Below are 19,019 nucleotides of genomic sequence, written 5' to 3' on the forward strand. Positions count from 1 at the left end.
TCAACTTAGGTTCAATGTCATATACATACGCTATTACTATACCCCTTCATCTGTCCACCATTGTGAAGTTGTAACAAATTTCCTCTTTATATAATTCTAAAAGCATGGATTAATCATTAGTTTTCAGGCGTTTGTATTTTAGATCCTGTAGTATGTAAAAAATGGAGTTACAGCCCCTCAGAAACAATAACAATGGCATCATTTTTACCATGATGTTTCCTTTACCAGAGATATTTATTTATTTCTCCATGTAAGTTGAATCAGTTGTCTACAGTACATCTTTTTCAACTTGAAAAACTTACTTTGGCCTTTCTTGTAGGGCTGGTGTGCTAGTGGCAAACTTCCTGAGCATTTACTTGTGTGGGAACCCTTCACTTTTTGTCTATTAAAATCTTTAACAATTCATTTTATTTTTACATTGGTTTAGAGAAAAATCATTCATAAAATACAGGATTCCCATACACCTCTGGGACAGAAATGAATTGTGAACCAGTGCTGCCCATACTCCAATGTATGTATATGAATCTCCTGGAATCTTGTAAAAATGCAGATCCTGATTCCCTGGGTCTGGGGTGGGTCCTTCGATTCTTCTCTAACAAGTTCCCAGACATGCTAATGCTATTGATCCACTTACCACACACTATGAGTACCAAGGCCCTGTTGGATTGCTCATGTTCCTTAGAGAAGTTGTACTCCAACTCTGATGCCTATGGGAATCACACCTGGACTTTTCAAACTCTGGACACCCAGGCCATACCCAGGAATACTTAAATAATCCCTGATTATAGGACCCAGGCATTAGAATTTGTTGAACTCCCAGGAGATTTCAGTGTGACTTTTGAGGTCCATTTCCTTCGAGTATGCAATGCAATATGGGAAATTTTTACATTAAATATGCAAATTGTCATAAGAATTTATTATTTATCAAATAAAATTTATTTTCATATATACATCAGCATAATCTTATGTATCTCAATGTTTTTCTAGTGATACTTGCAACCATGTTCAGATTTAAAAATCTAAAATTAGGGAGGAGCGGCAAGATGGCGGCATAGAGAGGAGTGGAACCTAAGTAGTCCCCCTGGAACAACTACAAAAAACCAGAAACAACTAGTAAATAATCCAGAATAACTGCCGGGGGACAAATGAGACCATCCACTCATCATACACCAACCTGAATTGGGAGGAATGCCCGAGAACACAGCATAAAATCTGTAAGTAAAACCTGCGGATCCAAGTCGGGAGACCCCTCCCCCATAGGCCGAGCTGCAAAGCCTCGTGGTGCCAGAGAGAAGCTCTCCCCCAGCAAGTGAATATAGCTCAGCTGAGCTCCAACTGGGGTTTTAAGTAGTGAGTGTGAACTGCTCACTACAGGTACACATCCCCAAAAAACAGACAGAGGCTTTGGGTGACGACTGACCTTGGAGAGCCAGAGTGTCGCCTTGGACTGGGTCTGAAGGGGACTATCTGTTTCTTTTTGGGCTCAGTGGAGAAAGCCCCAGTCATTTTCAGTTCCAGGGCTGTGACTTGGGGAAGGGTGGAGACAGCACAAGCAGAGAGCGAGACCATTGAAATGCTAATGACCTCCACCTGGGGGGTCTGTCTTCTCTAGGACAGAACCAGACCCCAGAGCCTGGGGGAACACGGCCATACCTCCTCACACCAGTCAAGAATTATAGGCTAACATAATGCTGAGCGAAATAAGCCAGGCACAAAAAGAGAAATATTATATGCTACCACTAATGTGAACTTTGAAAAATGTAAAACAAATGGTTTATAATGTAGAATGTAGGGGAACTAGCAATAGAGAGCAATTAAGGAAGGGGGAACAATAATCCAAGAAGAACAGATAAGCCATTTAACGTTCTGGGGATGCCTAGGAATGACTATGGTCTGTTAATTTCTGATGTAGTAGGAGCAAGTTCACAGAAATGTTGCTATATTAGGTAACTTTCTTGGGGTAAAGTAGGAACATGTTGGAAGTTAAGCAGTTATCTTAGGTTAGTTGTCTTTTTCTTACTCCCTTGTTATGGTCTCTTTGAAATGTTCTTTTATTGTATGTTTGTTTTCTTTTTAACTTTTTTTTCATACAGTTGATTTAAAAAAGAAGGGAAAGTTAAAAAAAAAAAAAAAAAAGCAAGGAAAAAAAAGATGTAGTGCCCCCTTGAGGAGCCTGTGGAGAATGCAGGGGTATTCGCCTACCCCACCTCCATGGTTGCTAACATGACCACAGACATAGGGGACTGGTGGTTTGATGGGTTGAGCCCTCTACCGTAGGTTTTACCCTTGGGAAGACGGTTGCTGCAAAGGAGAGGCTAGGCCTCCCTATAATTGTGCCTAAGAGCCTCCTCCCGAATGCCTCTTTGTTGCTCAGATGTGGCCCTCTCTCTCTGGCTAAGCCAACTTGAAAGGTGAAACCACTGCCCTCCCCCCTACGTGGGATCAGACACCCAGGGGAGTGAATCTCCCTGGCAACGTGGAATATGACTCCTGGGGAGGAATGTAGACCTGGCATCGTGGGACAGAGAACATCTTCTTGACCAAAAGGGGGATGTGAAAGGAAATGAAATAAGCTTCAGTAGCAGAGAGATTCCAAAAGGAGCCGAGAGGTCACTCTGGTGGGCACTCTTACGCACAATGTAGACAACCCTTTTTAGGTTCTAAAGAATTGGGGTAGCTGGTGGTGGATACCTGAAACTATCAAACTACAACCCAGAACCCATGAATCTCGAAGACAGTTGTATAAAAATGTAGCTTATGAGGGGTGACAATGGGATTGGGAAAGCCATAAGGACCACACTCCACTTTGTCTAGTTTATGGATGGATGAGTAGAAAAATAGGGGAAGGAAACAAACAGACAAAGGTACCCAGTATTCTTTTTTACTTCAATTGCTCTTTTTCACTCTAATTATTATTCTTGTTATTTTTGTGTGTGTGCTAATGAAGGTGTCAGGGATTGATTTAGGTGATGAATGTACAACTATGTAATGGTACTGTGAACAATCGAAAGTACGATTTGTTTTGTATGACTGCGTGGTATGTGAATATATCTCAATAAAATGAAGATAAGAAAAAAATAAAAATTAAAAAAAAATTAAAAAAATAAAAAGAAAAAAAGAATTATAGGCTAACAGGCGTCACCTGCTGGGCAGAAAAAGCACAGTGACCCGAGGCATCAAAGGGTGGAGCAATTTTCTAAGACACACCTGCAGGGAAACCAGATACTGAATATTTCTTCCCTCTGGGTCCTGAGCCTGTGCTGGTCTGGGAAAACCTGATTTGGATAACCAAGGAAACCATGCCTAGACAACAGAAAATTACAACCTACACTAAGAAAAACAAAGTTATGGCCCAGTCAAAGGAACAAACGTACACTTCAACTGAGATACAGGAATTTAAACAACTAATGCTAAATCAATTCAAAAAGTTTAGAGAAGATATTGCAAAAGAGATAGAGGCTGTAAAGGAAACACTGGGCATGTATACAGCAGAAATCAAAAGTTCAAAAAAACAACTAGTAGAATCTATGGAAATGAAAGGCACAACACAAGAGATGAAAGACACAATGGAAACATACAACAGCAGATCTCAAAAGGCAGAAGAAAACACTCAGGAACTGGAGAACAAAACACCTGAAAGCCTACACACAAAGGAGCAGATGGAGAAAAGAATGAAAAAATATGAGCAACATCTCTGGGAACTCAAGGATGAAACAAAGTACAATAATGTACGTATCATTGGTGTCCCAGAAGGAGAAGAGAAGGGAAAGGGGGCAGAAGCAATAACAGAGGAAATAATTAATGAGAATTTCCCATCTCTTACGAAAGACATAAAATTACCGATCCAAGAAGCGCAGCGTACTCCAAACAGAAGAGTTATGAATAGGCCTATGCCAAGACACTTAATAATCAGATTATCAAATGCCAAAGACAAAGAGAGAATCCTGAAAGCAGCAAGAGAAAAGCGATCCATTACATACAAAGGAAGCTTAATAAGACTATGTGCGGATCTCTCAGCAGAAACCATGGAGGCAAGAAGGAAGTGGTGTGATATATTTAAGACACTGAAAGAGAAAAACCGCCAACCAAGAATCCTGTATCCAGCAAAGCCGTCCTTGAAATATGAGGGAGAGCTCAAAATATTTTCTGACAGACAATGAGAGACTTTGTGAACAAGACACCTGTCCTACAGGAAATACTAAAGGGAGCACTACAGGGTGATAGAAGACAGGAGTGCGTGGTTTGGAACACAATTTGGGGAGATGGTAGCACAACAATGTAAGTACACTGAACAAAGGTAACTATGAATACGGTTGAGAGAGGAAGGTGGGGAGCATGTGAGACACCACAAGAAAGGAGGAAAGATAACGACTGGGACTGTGTAACTTGGTGAAATCTAGAGTATTCAACAATTGTGATAAAATGTACAAATATGTTCTTTTACGAGGGAGAACAAGCAAATGTCAACCTTGCAAGGTGTTAAAAATGGGGAGGCACTGGGGGAGGGATGCAATCAGCATAAACTAGAGACTATAACTAATAGAATCATTGTATTATGCTTCCTTTAATGTAACAAAGGTGATATACCAAGGTGAATGCAGATAAGAGGGGGGGATAGGGGAGGCATGTTAGACACTTGACATTGGTGGTATTGTCTGATTCTTTATTCTACTTTGATTTAAGGTTATTTTTCCCTTTGCTGCTTCCTAGCTGTCTTTTTTTTTCCTCTTTCTTTTTCCTCTCTACCTTCTTTGACTCTCCCCTCCTGCCTTGTGGAAGAAATGTAGATACTCTTATATAGATAATGGTGAAGGTGGTGAACACATAAATGTATGACCATGCAGAAAACCATCGATTATTTACTTGGGATGGAATGTATGGTGAGTGAACAAAACCATATTAAAAAAAAAATGGGTTGATGACAAAACCTCGAGGGCAATATACTGAGTGAAATAAGCCAGACACATAAGGACAATTATTGCAGGGTCTCACTGATAGGAACTGATTATAATATGTAAACTCATAGACATCAAATATAAGGTACCAAGATATAGGACAAGGCTTAAGAATGGGGAGTGGTTGCTTAGTATGAGCAGAATGTTCAATTAGGATGAACTTAAATGTTTGGAAATGAACAGGGGTGTTGGTAGCAAGATGCGAGAATAACTAACAGCGCCGAATGGTGTGTGAATGAGGTGGAAAGGGGAAGCTCAGAGTCATATATGTCACCAGAAGGAAAGTTGGAGGTCAAAAGATGGGAATGTATAAAACTGAATCTTATGGTGAACAATGTCCATGATCAACTGTACAAATACTAGAAATCGCTTCCATGAACCAGAACAAATGTATGACAATACAATTAGAAGTTAATAATAGAGGGACATATAGGGAAGAACTATATACCTATTACAAACTATATACTACAGTTAGTAGTATTTCAACATTTTTTCATAAACAGTAACAAATGTTCTATATCAACACCACGAGTCAATTGAGGGGGGTTGGTTAGGGATAGGGGAGGATTAGAGTTCCTTTTTTTTTTTTTCATCTTTCACTTTATTTCTTGTCTGGAGTACTGAAAAGTTTCTAAAAATTGAACAAAAATTAAGTGTGATGGATGCACAGCTGTATGAGGGTACCCAGGGGCAAGTGATTGTACACTTTGGATCTTTGGATAATTGTATGGTATCTGAACAATCTCAATAAAAATGGAAAAAAAAAAAAGAAAAAGAAAAAAAAAATCTAAAATTAGGGAATTACTAAAATTGAGTCCCTGGAATTCCACTCAAATATAAATTCAAATTCTTAGAAAAAGTATGTAGTACCCTGTGGTAAGTACTCAAATTTTACTTTTCACCTCTGCAAAAACAGACTTATGAGATGGACTTCCCACTTTATCCTGGGAGTTAGTGAACATCTTTAACAAGTCCTAACAAGTATTATATGTCCTCTTCCTGACAACTTCTCTACCTGATCTTCCGTCTCAGTAACCTGTTTAAATCTTTACTCATTAATGTCCATCAAATTTTCATAACTCATCTTCCCTTTATTTTTAATCCCAGCTTTCAGGGAATTCTAACTTTTTCCATATAGACCCACTGATCTAGTTTGCTAATGCTGCTGGAATGCAAAACAGCAGAGATGGATTGGCATATATAAAAGGGGGTTTATTTGGTTACACAGTTACAGTCTTAAGGCCATAAAGTGTCCAAGGTAACACATCAGCAATCAGGTACCTTCACTGGAGGATGGCCAGTGGTGTCTGGAAAAACCTCTGTTAGCTGGGAAGGCACATGGCTGGCATCTGCTTCAAAGTTCTGGGTTCAAAATGGCTTTCTCCCAGAACTTTCTGTCTAGGCTGCAGTTCCTCAAAAATGTCGCTCTCAGTTGCTCTTAGGGCATTTGTTGTCTTTTATCTTCTCCAGAGCAAAAGTCTGCTTTCAACAGCTATCTTCAAATTGTCTCTCATCTGCAGCTACTCTCTCAGCTTCTGTGCATTCTTCAAAGTGTCCCTCTTGGCTGTGGCAAGTTTGCCCCTTCTGTCTGAGCTTATATAGTGCTCCAGTAAACTCATCAAGGCCCATGGTGTATGGGCAGGGCCACACCTCCACAGAAACCATCCAATCACAGTCATCACCCATGGTTGGGTGGGGTGCATCTCCATGGAAACACTCAAAGAATTACAATCTAATTAACACTGATACATCTGCCCACACAAGATTACATCAAAGATAATGGTGTTTGGGGGATGTAATACATTCAAACCAACACATTCCATCCCCTGGACCCCAAAATGGCATGATCTTTCTGTATACAAAATACATTCATCCCATCACAGTATCACAGAAACTTAAATCATTTCAGTAGCAATAGTTAAGTTCAAGATCCCATCAAATCACTTACAGGCGTGGTCTTTCCAATAGCAAAATTACCCTCAGGCTCTGTACCTGTGAAATTTAGAACAAGTTATCTGCTTCCTATATACAAAGGAGGGATGGTCTTAGGATAAACATTCCCATTGCCATAAGGAGAAACAGTAAGGAAAGCAGGGTTTAAGGGACAGAATGGTTTGTAAAACTTGGAGGGCAAACTTCATTAGATTTCAAAGTCTGAGATTCATTTACAGAACAAGGTTGCATCCTTGGGGCTTGAAAGAGTGGGAGTCTAACCCTTCCTAAGGGCCTTTGCAGCAGCCCTTTTCTCTCCAAACGCTGGGATGAGTGCTCCAACATATCCACACATTGGGGAGTCCACCTTCTTGGCCCCACCCTCCTCAAACATTGGGGCAGCACCCGGATTCTCTTCCATCTCCAGGGCATACGCTCAACCCCTTCAGAACAGTGGGGTGGCACGGCCAGGCTCTCCCCAATCCCCTGGGAATGTGCTGCACCCTCTTTGAGGCCTGAGGTGGCAACATCTTTCCTGAACATCGAGATGGAAGGCCCATCCTCAACCTCCAGGGCAAACTCAGCCTTACCATGCATGTGGGCCATTCTGCTCTCCCAGGCTGAGACCTCTTGACTTCAGACCTCAGCCTCCATGGTTCTGTCTTTGAAGAAATTTTTCCTTCATTTTTGTTCCTTGTCTGTCTCCTCCAGTCCCGACCAGCAGCAGCTCTGTCTGTAAAGAGCTTGCAAAAATTCTGTTGGATTCGCGTGAAGCACGCAGGAGTCAAAGCCGTCAGACAATAGGACTTTCCACAAATCATTTCTGCTTAACTCCTTTTCCAATCTTGGCTTGTTCTGAAATGGTGGCTGGGTTCCATGTTTGGTTACATCCTCATGTTGGGCTGTAGCTTCTGGGGTTTCACCCTCTGGAAGCCCAGAGTTTTTCAGGCCATCAATTTCTGGTTTCTTTGAAACCAAGAGTTCATTTCTCAGCTTATCTCTGTCCTCTCACATTTCACTTATAAACTGCAAGTAACAGCCAGGCTACTACTTCTACATTTTGCTTGGAGAGCTCATCAAAGTATTCCAGGTTGTCATGTTCAAATTCTGCCTTCCATCCAACACCAGGACTCAATTTTGCCAAATTCTCTGCTACTTTAAAACAAGGATTGCTTTCCTTCCAGTTTGCAACAACACATTCATCATTTCTGCTCAAGCCCTCATCAGAAGTATCTTTAGAGTCCATATTTCCACAAACAGTTTCTTCAAAGCAGTTTAGGCCTTTTCTATCAAGCTCCTCACAGTTCTTCCAGAATCCTCCTCTTATCCATTTAAAAAGCCATTCTAACATGTTTAGTATTTGCAAACTGAGCAGCACCCCACTTCTCTGGTACCAAAATCTATTCTAGTTTGCTAATGCTGCTGAAATGCAAAACACCAGAGATGGATTGGCTTTTATGAAAAGGGGGTTTATTTGGCTACACAGATAGTCTTAAGGCCATAAAGTGTCCAAGGTAACACATCAACAATCGGGTACCTTCACTGGAGGATCACCAATGGTGTCCAGAAAACCTCTGTTAGCTAGGAAGGCACGTGGCTGGAATCTGCTTCAAAGTTCTGGGTTCAAAATGGCTTTCTCCCAGGATGTTCCTCTCTAGGCTGCAGTTCCTCAGAAATGTCATTCTCAGTTGCTCTTGGGGTGTTTGTCATCTCTTAGCTTCTCCAGAGCAAAAGTCTGCTTTCAACGGCCATCTTCAAACTATCTCTCATCCGCAGCTACTCTCTCAGCTTCTGTGCATTTTTCAAAGTGTCCCTCTTGGCTGTAGCAGGTTCACTCCTATCTGAGTTTACATAGTGCTCCAGTAAACTCATCAAGGCCCATGGTGAATGGGCAGGGCCACACCTCCACAGAAACTGTCCAGTCACAGTCACCACCCACAGTTGGGTGGCGCGCATCTCCATGGAAATACTCAAAGAATTACAGTCTAATCAACACTGATACATCTGCCCACACAAGATTACATCAAAGATAATGGTGTTTGGGGGGACATAATACATTCAAACCGGCACACCCATCATATCTAGTACTCTGTTGTGTCTCAGGACATTATATATTTCCTGTTACGAACAATGAGCTGCAATCTGTTTGATTAATTCATTAGCCTTTGAAAGCATCCTTTGTTTTCCAACATTGCAGGATGATTTTATTTTTATTTATCATGTAAATTCAATCAACACAAACAGGATGTGCCCCATGGAATGAAACTCGGATTAGGGTCTCTATCTGTGCAATCAGAATTGTTCCCTGGAATTTACCACTCACATTTATTAGATATTTTTCCTGTACAAAGGGAATACAAATGGAGAATTCTCCCAAAGTAAAAGAAGCTGAAAACTTCAGAACTTTGGGAGGAGAGCAAAGTTGTACTGTACTGTAGAACTTGCTTCAGAACTGAGTTCACCTCAATGTCCGCTCTTACTTATGGATTCTGGGGAGTTTTGCATTCAATGAGATGTGAGGTGGCCTTACCCATTTCCATTTTATAAATGCTGTTATTTTCCATATTTGTTCTATGAAAGTAGTGTCTTAAAACATTTGGACTTTATTAGGATGTGATTTTTTTTTACTTCTGTGATTACTTCAACTCTAGAAATGGGAGAGAAGAGAAAATAGCACTGAATCTTGAGATGTTATCTTGTTTAATGAGGACGACACAGAACATGAGGAAGGAGAGACTACAATAGCTTCAGTAGACTTAGGGGACTGAGATGTCAGAGACGGCTAGGAAAAAGAAAATTACCAAAAGCAGATCATATTGCAATTGTTCTTTGGTCCAAATTTTATACTGAGAACCAAAAATGGATTCATTTAAAGGATGCTTGTTGACAATGGTAGCATGATTTAAGAGGACGCTTTAGTGATCTTCAGTCATCATTTGAACTATATTGTGAAAGGAGGAATAATATATCAGGTATGTGATTGTTACGTTCATGTGTCAACTTGGCCAGCTGTTGGTGCCCAGTTGTCTTGTCAAGCAAGCACTGGCCTGTCTTTTGCTGTGAGGACATTTCTTGGATATCAGTCATATTGCATCTATGGCTGATTACATCTATAGTCAGCTATAGAGAGTGTCTTCCACAATAAGAGAAGTTTACTTGAATCCATTGATGGCTTTTAATGAGGAGGTGATAGGTTCAGCAGTCAGAAGAAAGAACTTTCTTGGCTTCTTCAGCAAGCCAGCCTCTCCTGGGGTATTCATCAAAGGCTTTCATCATAGTACCAGCTTGCAGCCTGCCCTATAGAATTTGGAATCATGCATCCCCACAGTTGCATGAGACACTGATTAAATCTCATACTATTTACAGACATCTCTTGTTGGTTCTCTTTCCCTAAAAAACACTGACTAATACAAGGCATACAAGAGGAAATTGGTACAAGGACATTTGGTTTCAAAATAGAGAAGAAAATAAGTTAAAGTGATGAGGGTATTGATTGTGATAAGAGGAGAGCTTTCTGGTCTTTATTTCTATTTTAATAACTAATATGGTTTCAGAAGAAATGGGAAAAACAGGAATTCAAATGTAGACAACTTAGAGGTACCTTGCCACATTAATGAGAGAGATAGAATAACTAACGGATATGAATGCAAGAATGACTGTAGAAATTTTACTGCTAAACTGAGGTGATTTCTCAAACTATATCATTCACATTTTAGTCGTATTTGCTTAAAGAAGTTTGAAATGTGAGAGAAATTCAACAACTATGGGACTTGATCTAAAGCAATAGCTTAGTAATGTCCTGTGTCAGATGCAGTAACAGAAAAGAGAAGTAATTAGAATCACCTCCCAGGGGTGCAGATCTGGTAAATGCAAAGCTGTTTATTGACTGGTGGGGTAAATGCAGGGGCATCAGAAATATTGTACTCAGGGAAATAAATGGGGTAATTAACCTTTATCATCAGGGTTAGTTTGTGGGTTAAACTTTAAAAAAATATGTAAATAAGTATATTTAATATAATCTTTTTCTCTGGACTTCAGGTACAAATCAATAAGTTAATCCTACCTCTGTTTATGAGACATCATTTGTTCATGAAATGCATGTAATTTTTAGTGATGTTTTAGAGGAGAATTTACATTATACATATCCATTCACTTATATAGATAATAAAATATGGGATATTGCAACTGACGATGATTAATATAGGAAAAGTTTTCTGCTACCACTTCACAAAAATATACCAACAAGTAGATTTTCTCACAAATCTCTTCTTCATTCTATATCTTCTCAGTCTCCTATGAAGATTCTGGGATATGAAAATGACATTATATACTTATGTATCCTGATACAGGGGGTGTTCATGATTGGTTTTGCATGATGGGAGCCATTGATCCCTCCAAATTGATCAATACTTTGATTAGTTCAACCCCATAAGTAAATATATAGTGTCTTGGTTGATATCCAGATCCATTGGGATAAGACCTAGAACTCAGTGTTGTAGGAGTAACATTGTTATACATGTGAAGGAACCAAGATGATTTAGAACAAGTGCACCCAGAAGGGCAGGTGCAGGTTAGAGCAGGGAGGGAGAGTTCAGAGGACAGGAATGGAGAACCAATGGTATAGAATCAACTGAGCATAGTTATGTCTGAGAAATTCTAGACTGCTTTCTCTGATGGTTGAGAGCTATTTAAAGATAAGAAATGGGTTACTAATTCCTATGTTTTGGTATCAGGGATGGAAGAAAAATCTCTGAACACCATGGGATAATTAACAGATACTGGTCAATGATTTTCATGTTCTTATCTGTAAAATGAAGGTATTCATATCTTCATTACTTGGTACAGAAGCCAGGACATCCTATGTCTTGACCCTGGGAGAGGCATCCTCCTATTTCTCTTTGAGCACGTTTCATGTTCCTTTTGATTGGAATGGGTTTCCTCCTAGGTAGAGGGTTGGGATTCATGACAGGTGAATCTCTAACCTGTGGTCAAGACTTGCACCTGAAGGCTTTTATCTCCTTTCTCAGCTTTGCTCACCTGCTGCTGGTCTGATTGTGAGTGAAATTCCAGAGGAAGATAGTTGTCAGCTGACCTATTGACAATGCAACCATGGGTGAGTAGGGAATTCTTTAACTGAAGTGACACACACACACACTCATGCCAGCAGATCAGGAGGTTTGCAACTCTGAAATACACAAAACAAGAAAACTAAAATTTTCCTTGCAACTGTGGTTCCCAATTGCCCAACTTCATGTTTTGTAAATAAAGTTTTTGCAAATTTAATAAATGGATGCAGTGTATAAGAAGTATTGTTCCCGTAGGCAGAGTAAAATTTATGGCACTGGAAATTTTTGAAAATTTGAAGAGACCAGAAGCAACAAAGGGACTATTTTAGTCTTGAACAGACCGGTGAAATGAAGATACAAGAGGTACAATGAAAATAGTGTTGTAGGCCCCAGAGAATGTTGAGAATGGGAGGTCTCCTACCACAGGAATGGTCAGACTAGGGCCATCTTTTAGTACAACCCTCTCAAGGGTCCCTGACTTGTGATCCTGAACCAGCTGGACTTAACATTATAATGAATAACTGAGTTATGTAGAATTGAGGGAGGCAGCACTTATTGATTAAGAGTTCTCCAGAATTCTACCTATTGCATCAAAGTTTTCTGCCATTTTAATGAGTAATAGACCAGTGAATTGAATTTAGGTAGAAAGCGCTTCATTCAGCTCATTGGATCTGTTCATATGCATGACATATGTTAAACAATTGTGAAAATGTGAGGAAATTGAGGTCATCCTTATATAGGAATAATGTAAGTATAGTCCCTTTTAGAAAGTGGTTTATCATGGATACTGCTTGTCTTATGGATGCTCTAGAGTAAGTATTATATTCAGCATCAGGAAATAATAATTAGAAGTTTATTGGGAAATTTCCAGGAGTATATCATACCAAATGTCATATGATTTTCCTTTACAATGGAGTTGTGTGTATTCAGAATGTCTGTGTGTCTGTGAGTACATCTGAAAGCAGATGGCAGTTCAGCATTTAAAGTGATCTTACTTGAACTCCAAACAAATTTCCAGAATTATAAGTGCAGTCTCTGCTTTATCATTGCTGTCATTTTGATTATCTAGATTTTGGTAAGGGTGGCCTTGTATGAACCTAAAATTTCTGTGATATTTTAGGAGTTAATGACCTTCAAAGATGTAGTTGTAGACTTCACCCAGGACGAGTGGGCTTTGCTAGACACAACACAGAGAAAGCTGTTCAGAGAAGTGACACTTGAGAATATCAGTCATCTGGTTTCATTGGGTGAGTCTCTGAAAATTATTCTATCATTAATACATATCTGTCTATCAGCCATCTAATCTACTATCTACCTATGTATCCATATCAATCATATATCATCTTCTATTTATTTCTAGTATCTAAGTCACCTTCTCAGTATTGTAGTATAACCTTTTCATATTCTTTATATTTTTGCATTTTATATTATGTATACATTTAAGTTATCTTATCATCCAGGTAAACACTCAAATGAAATATGTTTTCTAACCTTTTACTTACAACTACTTCACACCCATAGAATTTAATTTTCTTGGCACAACTTAATGTCTTTCTTGAATCTCAGTGTCCAACACTCAGAGCAGTGTTGGGGAGTCAATGAATAATTTTTGAATGGATAAATAAATGACTAAATATTTTGAAATATTTATTCTGCTCTAAGGCTATCCTGACAATTGAGAACACAATAGTAAATATAGCACATATATCACTTTTCACATAGGATTTAGATTGTTTTGGCAGAGTTTATGCTTATTGCATTATTTTTGAAAATAATAATCCATAAGTATAGAAACATGCAATTTCCCCCCATTTAGAATATGGAGGATTCTGCAGTCTCTCTTTGAACTTCTGCTGCAACAAACATAGGTCCCCAATGTAAAAAGAACAAGGTCAAGAGTTACACTTTGACTGGTGAAGTATTGTCATTGTTCTGTGTTCAAAGTACTTTTTCCTTGCTGACCTTCCATGCTCACATTTTTCTTTGGTAGCTTCACATGGACTTCATAACGTACTATTAACAGAACTCAAATTCCAGGTATCTCTTTTTCCTGCAAATAGGATGTCAGGTCTGCAAATCAGATGTCCTTTCCCAGATGGTACAAGGAGAGGAGGTGTGGAGAGAAGGAGTAGACTCTCTTCAAAACCAGAGTCCAGGTGAGCTCCAGAAACCTATGCATCAGTAGTAGAGAGGCCTTATCTGTTAGTGAGTAGATCCTTGAAATATCAACCTCAGGTTTCCATAAGTGAGTTATGATTTCTCAAACATAGGTGACAATATTGGGTGTTTTCTTCACATGTGATTGTAATTTTACACACTTAGACTCTATTCAGGAGCCTTTGACTTTGGGAAAGGGATATTCATGTATTACTGTAATTATACTTTGTCATAATGAGCCTTGTCCTGGTATGACTTCTGGAAGATTTTCCCTCTTTTTACCTCCTGACATCCCAGCATCTTTTAATTTTTCTCTTACTTCAATCCTGGAAATCTTTCGGGTTGTTAATGTCCTATATTTTCTTCTGTATAGATTATGCTTTTTTTTACTTAAATTTAATATGATATTCTCTCCCAACCAAGTGTCTAGCTTTGAAACATACTGAGAAATGGATATTTGGGACTTAACAATGTTTCTGTTTCTGTTACGCTACTCTAACAGTATATTGTGTTTTTCTACCCAATAAATATAGGCAGGAAAAATGCCAGGAAAATGCAAGAAATGATACTCCTGCAACTTACCTGCAGAAAGGAGAATTCTAACCTCATGTTATTGGTAAGCTTCCTTTGTTTGAATTTTAATTTTCCAAATAGATATCTGGTGATTGAATAAATTATAAATTCAATAGAATCACCTCGCTGTAATTAATGCTGGAGTTAAGTGCTACTCCAGCAAAAGTCTGTGATACTTTGCGTTTAGAGGAAAATGAAACAACACAAAACTCTAAGCTGAGTTCTTATAAAAACATCATTACATAAACATGATTCACATACCTAAATTTTGGAAATCCTGACGTTCAAAATTGAATACCTTTGCAATTAAGATAGTATAATAGAGAAAATCACCATGCCTGAAGGTGAATAATGTGTATATGAAACTAACATGGGAAAGATTTTAATTGTAGATTATCACTGCAGATTTAGTCAAAAATTCATTTGTGGGGAGATGAGGAAATATTATGTATATGTACAAATGTTTTACCATCTGTCATCCATCTCCCCACAGCAAAAATCGCACACTCAGAAGAATTCTTTTCAGTGCATTTCTTTGCAAGAAGATTCCACTCTGAGATCCCCAGTGACTCAACATGCATTATTTCCTATGAGAAAGAAACCATATTTAAGCAAACCACTTGGAAAACTCCTTGGTGACCACTCATCTTTTAATCAACATGAACAGATTCCAACTGAAAGTAAATCATACGAGGGTCATCAAAGTGTTAAAGCTATTACTAAAAGCTGTGGCCACAGAAATTCCAATGTAACTCAAACTGAAGATAAACCATATGAATGTCTTTTATGTGGGAAAAGTTTCAGTAGATTTTTTCACCTTAGGCAACATGAGAAAATACACACTGCAGAAAAACCCTATGAATGTGATGTGTGTGGTAAAACCTTCAGTTTATATTCATATCTTAGGAAACATGAGAGAAGACACACTGGAGAGAAACCACATGAGAGTGAACACACTGGAATGAAACCCTATGAATGCCATACATGTGGAAAAGCTTTCATTTATCGTTTTCAACTCATGCAACATGAGAAAACTCACACTGGAGAGAGACCCTATGAATGCAATACATGTAGGAAAACCTTTAATGAATATTCTTATCTTAGACAACATGAGAAAACCCACAGTGAAGAGAAACCTCATGAATGCCATCTGTGTGGAAAAACTTTCACTCAGTCTTCTTATCTTAGACGACATGAGCGAAGACACACTGGAGAGAAACCCTATGAATGCCATACGTGTGGGAAAGCCTTCATTTATCGTTTTCAACTCATACGACATGAGAAAACTCACACTGGAGAGAAACCCTATGAATGCCATACATGTGGAAAAGCCTTCACTTCTCGTTTTCTACTCATGCGACATGAGAAAACTCACACTGGAGAGAAACCCTATGAATGCCATACATGTGGAAAAGCCTTCATTTATCTTTTTCAACTCACACAACATGTGATAACTCACACTGTAGAGAAACCTTATGAATGCCATACATGTGGGAAAGCCTTCACTTATTGTTTTCATCTCATACGACATGAGAAAACTCACACTGGAGAGAAACCCTGTGAATGCCCTACATGTGGGAAAGCCTTCATGTATTGTTTTCAACTCCGACGACATGAGAAAACTCACACTGGAGAGAAAGCCTATGAGTGCAACACATGTGGGAAAGCTTTCATTGATAGTTTTAAACTCATACGACATGAGAGAACTCACACTGGAGAGAAACCCTACAAATGCCATACATGTGGGAAAGCCTTCAGTGGATATGATTACCTTAGAAAACATGAGAGAACTCACACTGGAGAGAAACCATATGGATGCAATACATGTGGGAAAGCTTTCACTCACCACTCTGCTCTCAGAGACCATGAGAGAACTCACACTGGAGAGAAACCCTATGAATGCCATACCTGTGGAAAAGCCTTTATTAAAAGCTATGCTCTCAAATGTCATGAGAGAACTCACACTGGAGAGAAACCGTATGGATGCAATACTTGTGGGAAAGTCTTCATTCAATGCTCTTCTCTCAGAAAACATGAGAAAACTCACTGGGGAGAAACCCCATGAGTGTCATCTATGTGGGAAAGCTTTCTCTCAGAGTTATGGCCTCAGAAGACATGAGAGAAGGCACATTTGACAAAAGCCATAGGAATGCCATACATATGGAAAATCTTAATTTTTCTGTTGACAACATGGAATTATTCAAATTTAAGAGAAAGCGTAAATTTCATCAGTTTGACAAAGCATTCAGTCAATAGTCTGACCACAGATGGAAAGAGAGAATTTATTGCATGTATTTTTAGCATGGAAGTACTTTAGCCCTAACTGTAATATTTAGACACCCCAGAGAACTCACATATGAAGAAACACTTTGTAATCAATATGGTGGGGCCTTTTGCTTTTGTACTATTTTAGTTGATATAAAGAAATTCACACAGGAGGAATCTGTATGAATATCATTAATGTACCAAAGTCCTTAGTTGGCCTGATGATAAATCCTATGAGAGCTCATGATAAAAAGTAATGAAAGAGAGTCCTCATTTATCACTGATTCGAAAGGCAGAAAAATTAACACATGAGGAATTCTGTGTATGCAATTTTGGAGTGCCTTAATTTGTAATTTGTTTTTTAAAGTAAATGAGTGGCCTCCATAGGTATGAAACACTAGGTTGTAATTACTGTGCATAATTATTTAGTGACACCCAAGGTGTGGTGTGCTTAAAATTATTAATATAGAAATAATCATGAAAACATTAAATAAGATGAAAAAGTCATAAAAACATGAAATAAGAGAGAAAAGCCTTCATTATGAGGCTGAAACCCCTTGGCATATATTGAGAAATTTCATGATGCAGAATGTATTCAATGTAAAATCAAAGGAAGTCATTTATTCAGAATTTGGGCAAGTCATGGACATGCGTTGTATCTCTGTGAGGTATACTGTTTGAGGGGATTGGAGAAATTATAGGATATTTGGTGACTGTTACAGAAATGTAAATACTGTACATGTGGGGATAGGAATATGTGAAGCTTGTGATTTTGGGTAAATGAATATGCTTCTGTGGTTACCTCTAATGGATCAGTGGGCAACATTTTTTGTGATAGTAATTAAATACATACAGAGTAGAAATAGATATGTTTGCTTTGTTTTTTATTTTATAGGGAACAATACTTCACCTCAATGAATACATTCTCAGTGGGTGAGAGGATCCTGCACACAGTAGTTCACTAAGTCAAGCTGAGGTCCAGTAAATTCCAATTTCCCCTTACTAATGTCTCATTAGGGAGTTTCAGAACACAGTGAAATAATCATCTTAATAAGCAAAGAGGTAATAGATTCCAAAATCTACAGGGTCCAAAGGCACTGCCATCCTGATGGTCCAGATCTGGGAATCCAGTCCTTGACACTAATTTTTGTAAAAATTATGTTCCAGAGCATGAATATATGAAAACTTTTAGCTAATGTCATAATTTTAAAAATTGCTTACTTTTTCCTACTAAAATTGAGTACACAAGTATTATTTTTCTTCTCTATATAGGGCTTATATTTTATGAAATCTGGAGACATTGCTTTACCTTACATAGAAAGCAAGAAAAAGTTGTCTATTTTCATAACTTCCATACTATATGGACATAATGATAGATTTATGTACTGTAATAAGTCAAAGAGTGGAATGAAAAACGAGGGGAAAATGAAACTTTATGCAATGATGTTTGTTTATATAGAAACCATTATTAAGTTTGTAAAAGGATATTACAGAACATTAATTTGAGGAATGTCACAGGGTCTGAAGTAAAAATTGTAATTTCTACAAGTTAGAAATTTATTGAGAGACGTAATCCATGTGCCTGGACCCAAAATTTCATGGTGTTAGAATTTGCATGCCCAGTTAGGTGACAGATCCACCAAGCAGCAGAAGCAGTCATGGGAAATTCATCTCTTTTATTGATGTCTCTGATGTTAAGTCTGTTATCCTTATATTCTAGGTAGTGATCATCCTCAGCTTCCATCCCACCAGGATCGTAAGCCTCATTGGGTGTGAAAAATATTTTTGGTGTTTTCCTTATTTTCTATGTCATTCCAAAGATATTCATATAATAGGACCCTTCCGATATGCATAAACATAACATAACTCGTTCCTTCCCAGAGCACAACTTGTTTTCAAAGGTCCATTCACTGCACTAGGGTTTATTTGGTTCTCCAGTCACATTTTGTTCATAAACCTGACCAGACTGCTAACCCATCGGTAATGGCTTCCCATGAGGCGGGAAACAGGTACATTGGGGTGCCGAGAACCAAGTGTTCCAGCATTATTAGCACCACTCACAATTCAACCT

At 38.6% G+C, this 19,019-nt stretch overlaps 1 protein-coding gene across 1 annotated transcript; it reads left to right on the forward strand.

Annotated features, from left to right (window-relative positions):
• The first annotated feature begins 1,167 nt into the window (after nucleotides 1–1,167).
• LOC119534678 (zinc finger protein 260-like) lies at nucleotides 1,168–18,573 on the forward strand. The gene is given in 7 exon segments (XM_037837291.1): nucleotides 1,168–1,214; nucleotides 11,915–12,000; nucleotides 13,074–13,200; nucleotides 14,014–14,109; nucleotides 14,644–14,726; nucleotides 15,177–16,729; nucleotides 16,731–18,573. Coding segments are annotated over 6 exon segments (1,959 nt in total). The 5' UTR covers nucleotides 1,168–1,214; nucleotides 11,915–11,988; the 3' UTR covers nucleotides 16,819–18,573.
• Nucleotides 18,574–19,019: the final 446 nt, after the last annotated feature.

The sequence above is a fragment of the Choloepus didactylus genome, chromosome 5 (genome assembly GCF_015220235.1).
Source record: "Choloepus didactylus isolate mChoDid1 chromosome 5, mChoDid1.pri, whole genome shotgun sequence".
In the NCBI taxonomy this organism is placed as follows: domain Eukaryota; kingdom Metazoa; phylum Chordata; class Mammalia; order Pilosa; family Megalonychidae; genus Choloepus; species Choloepus didactylus.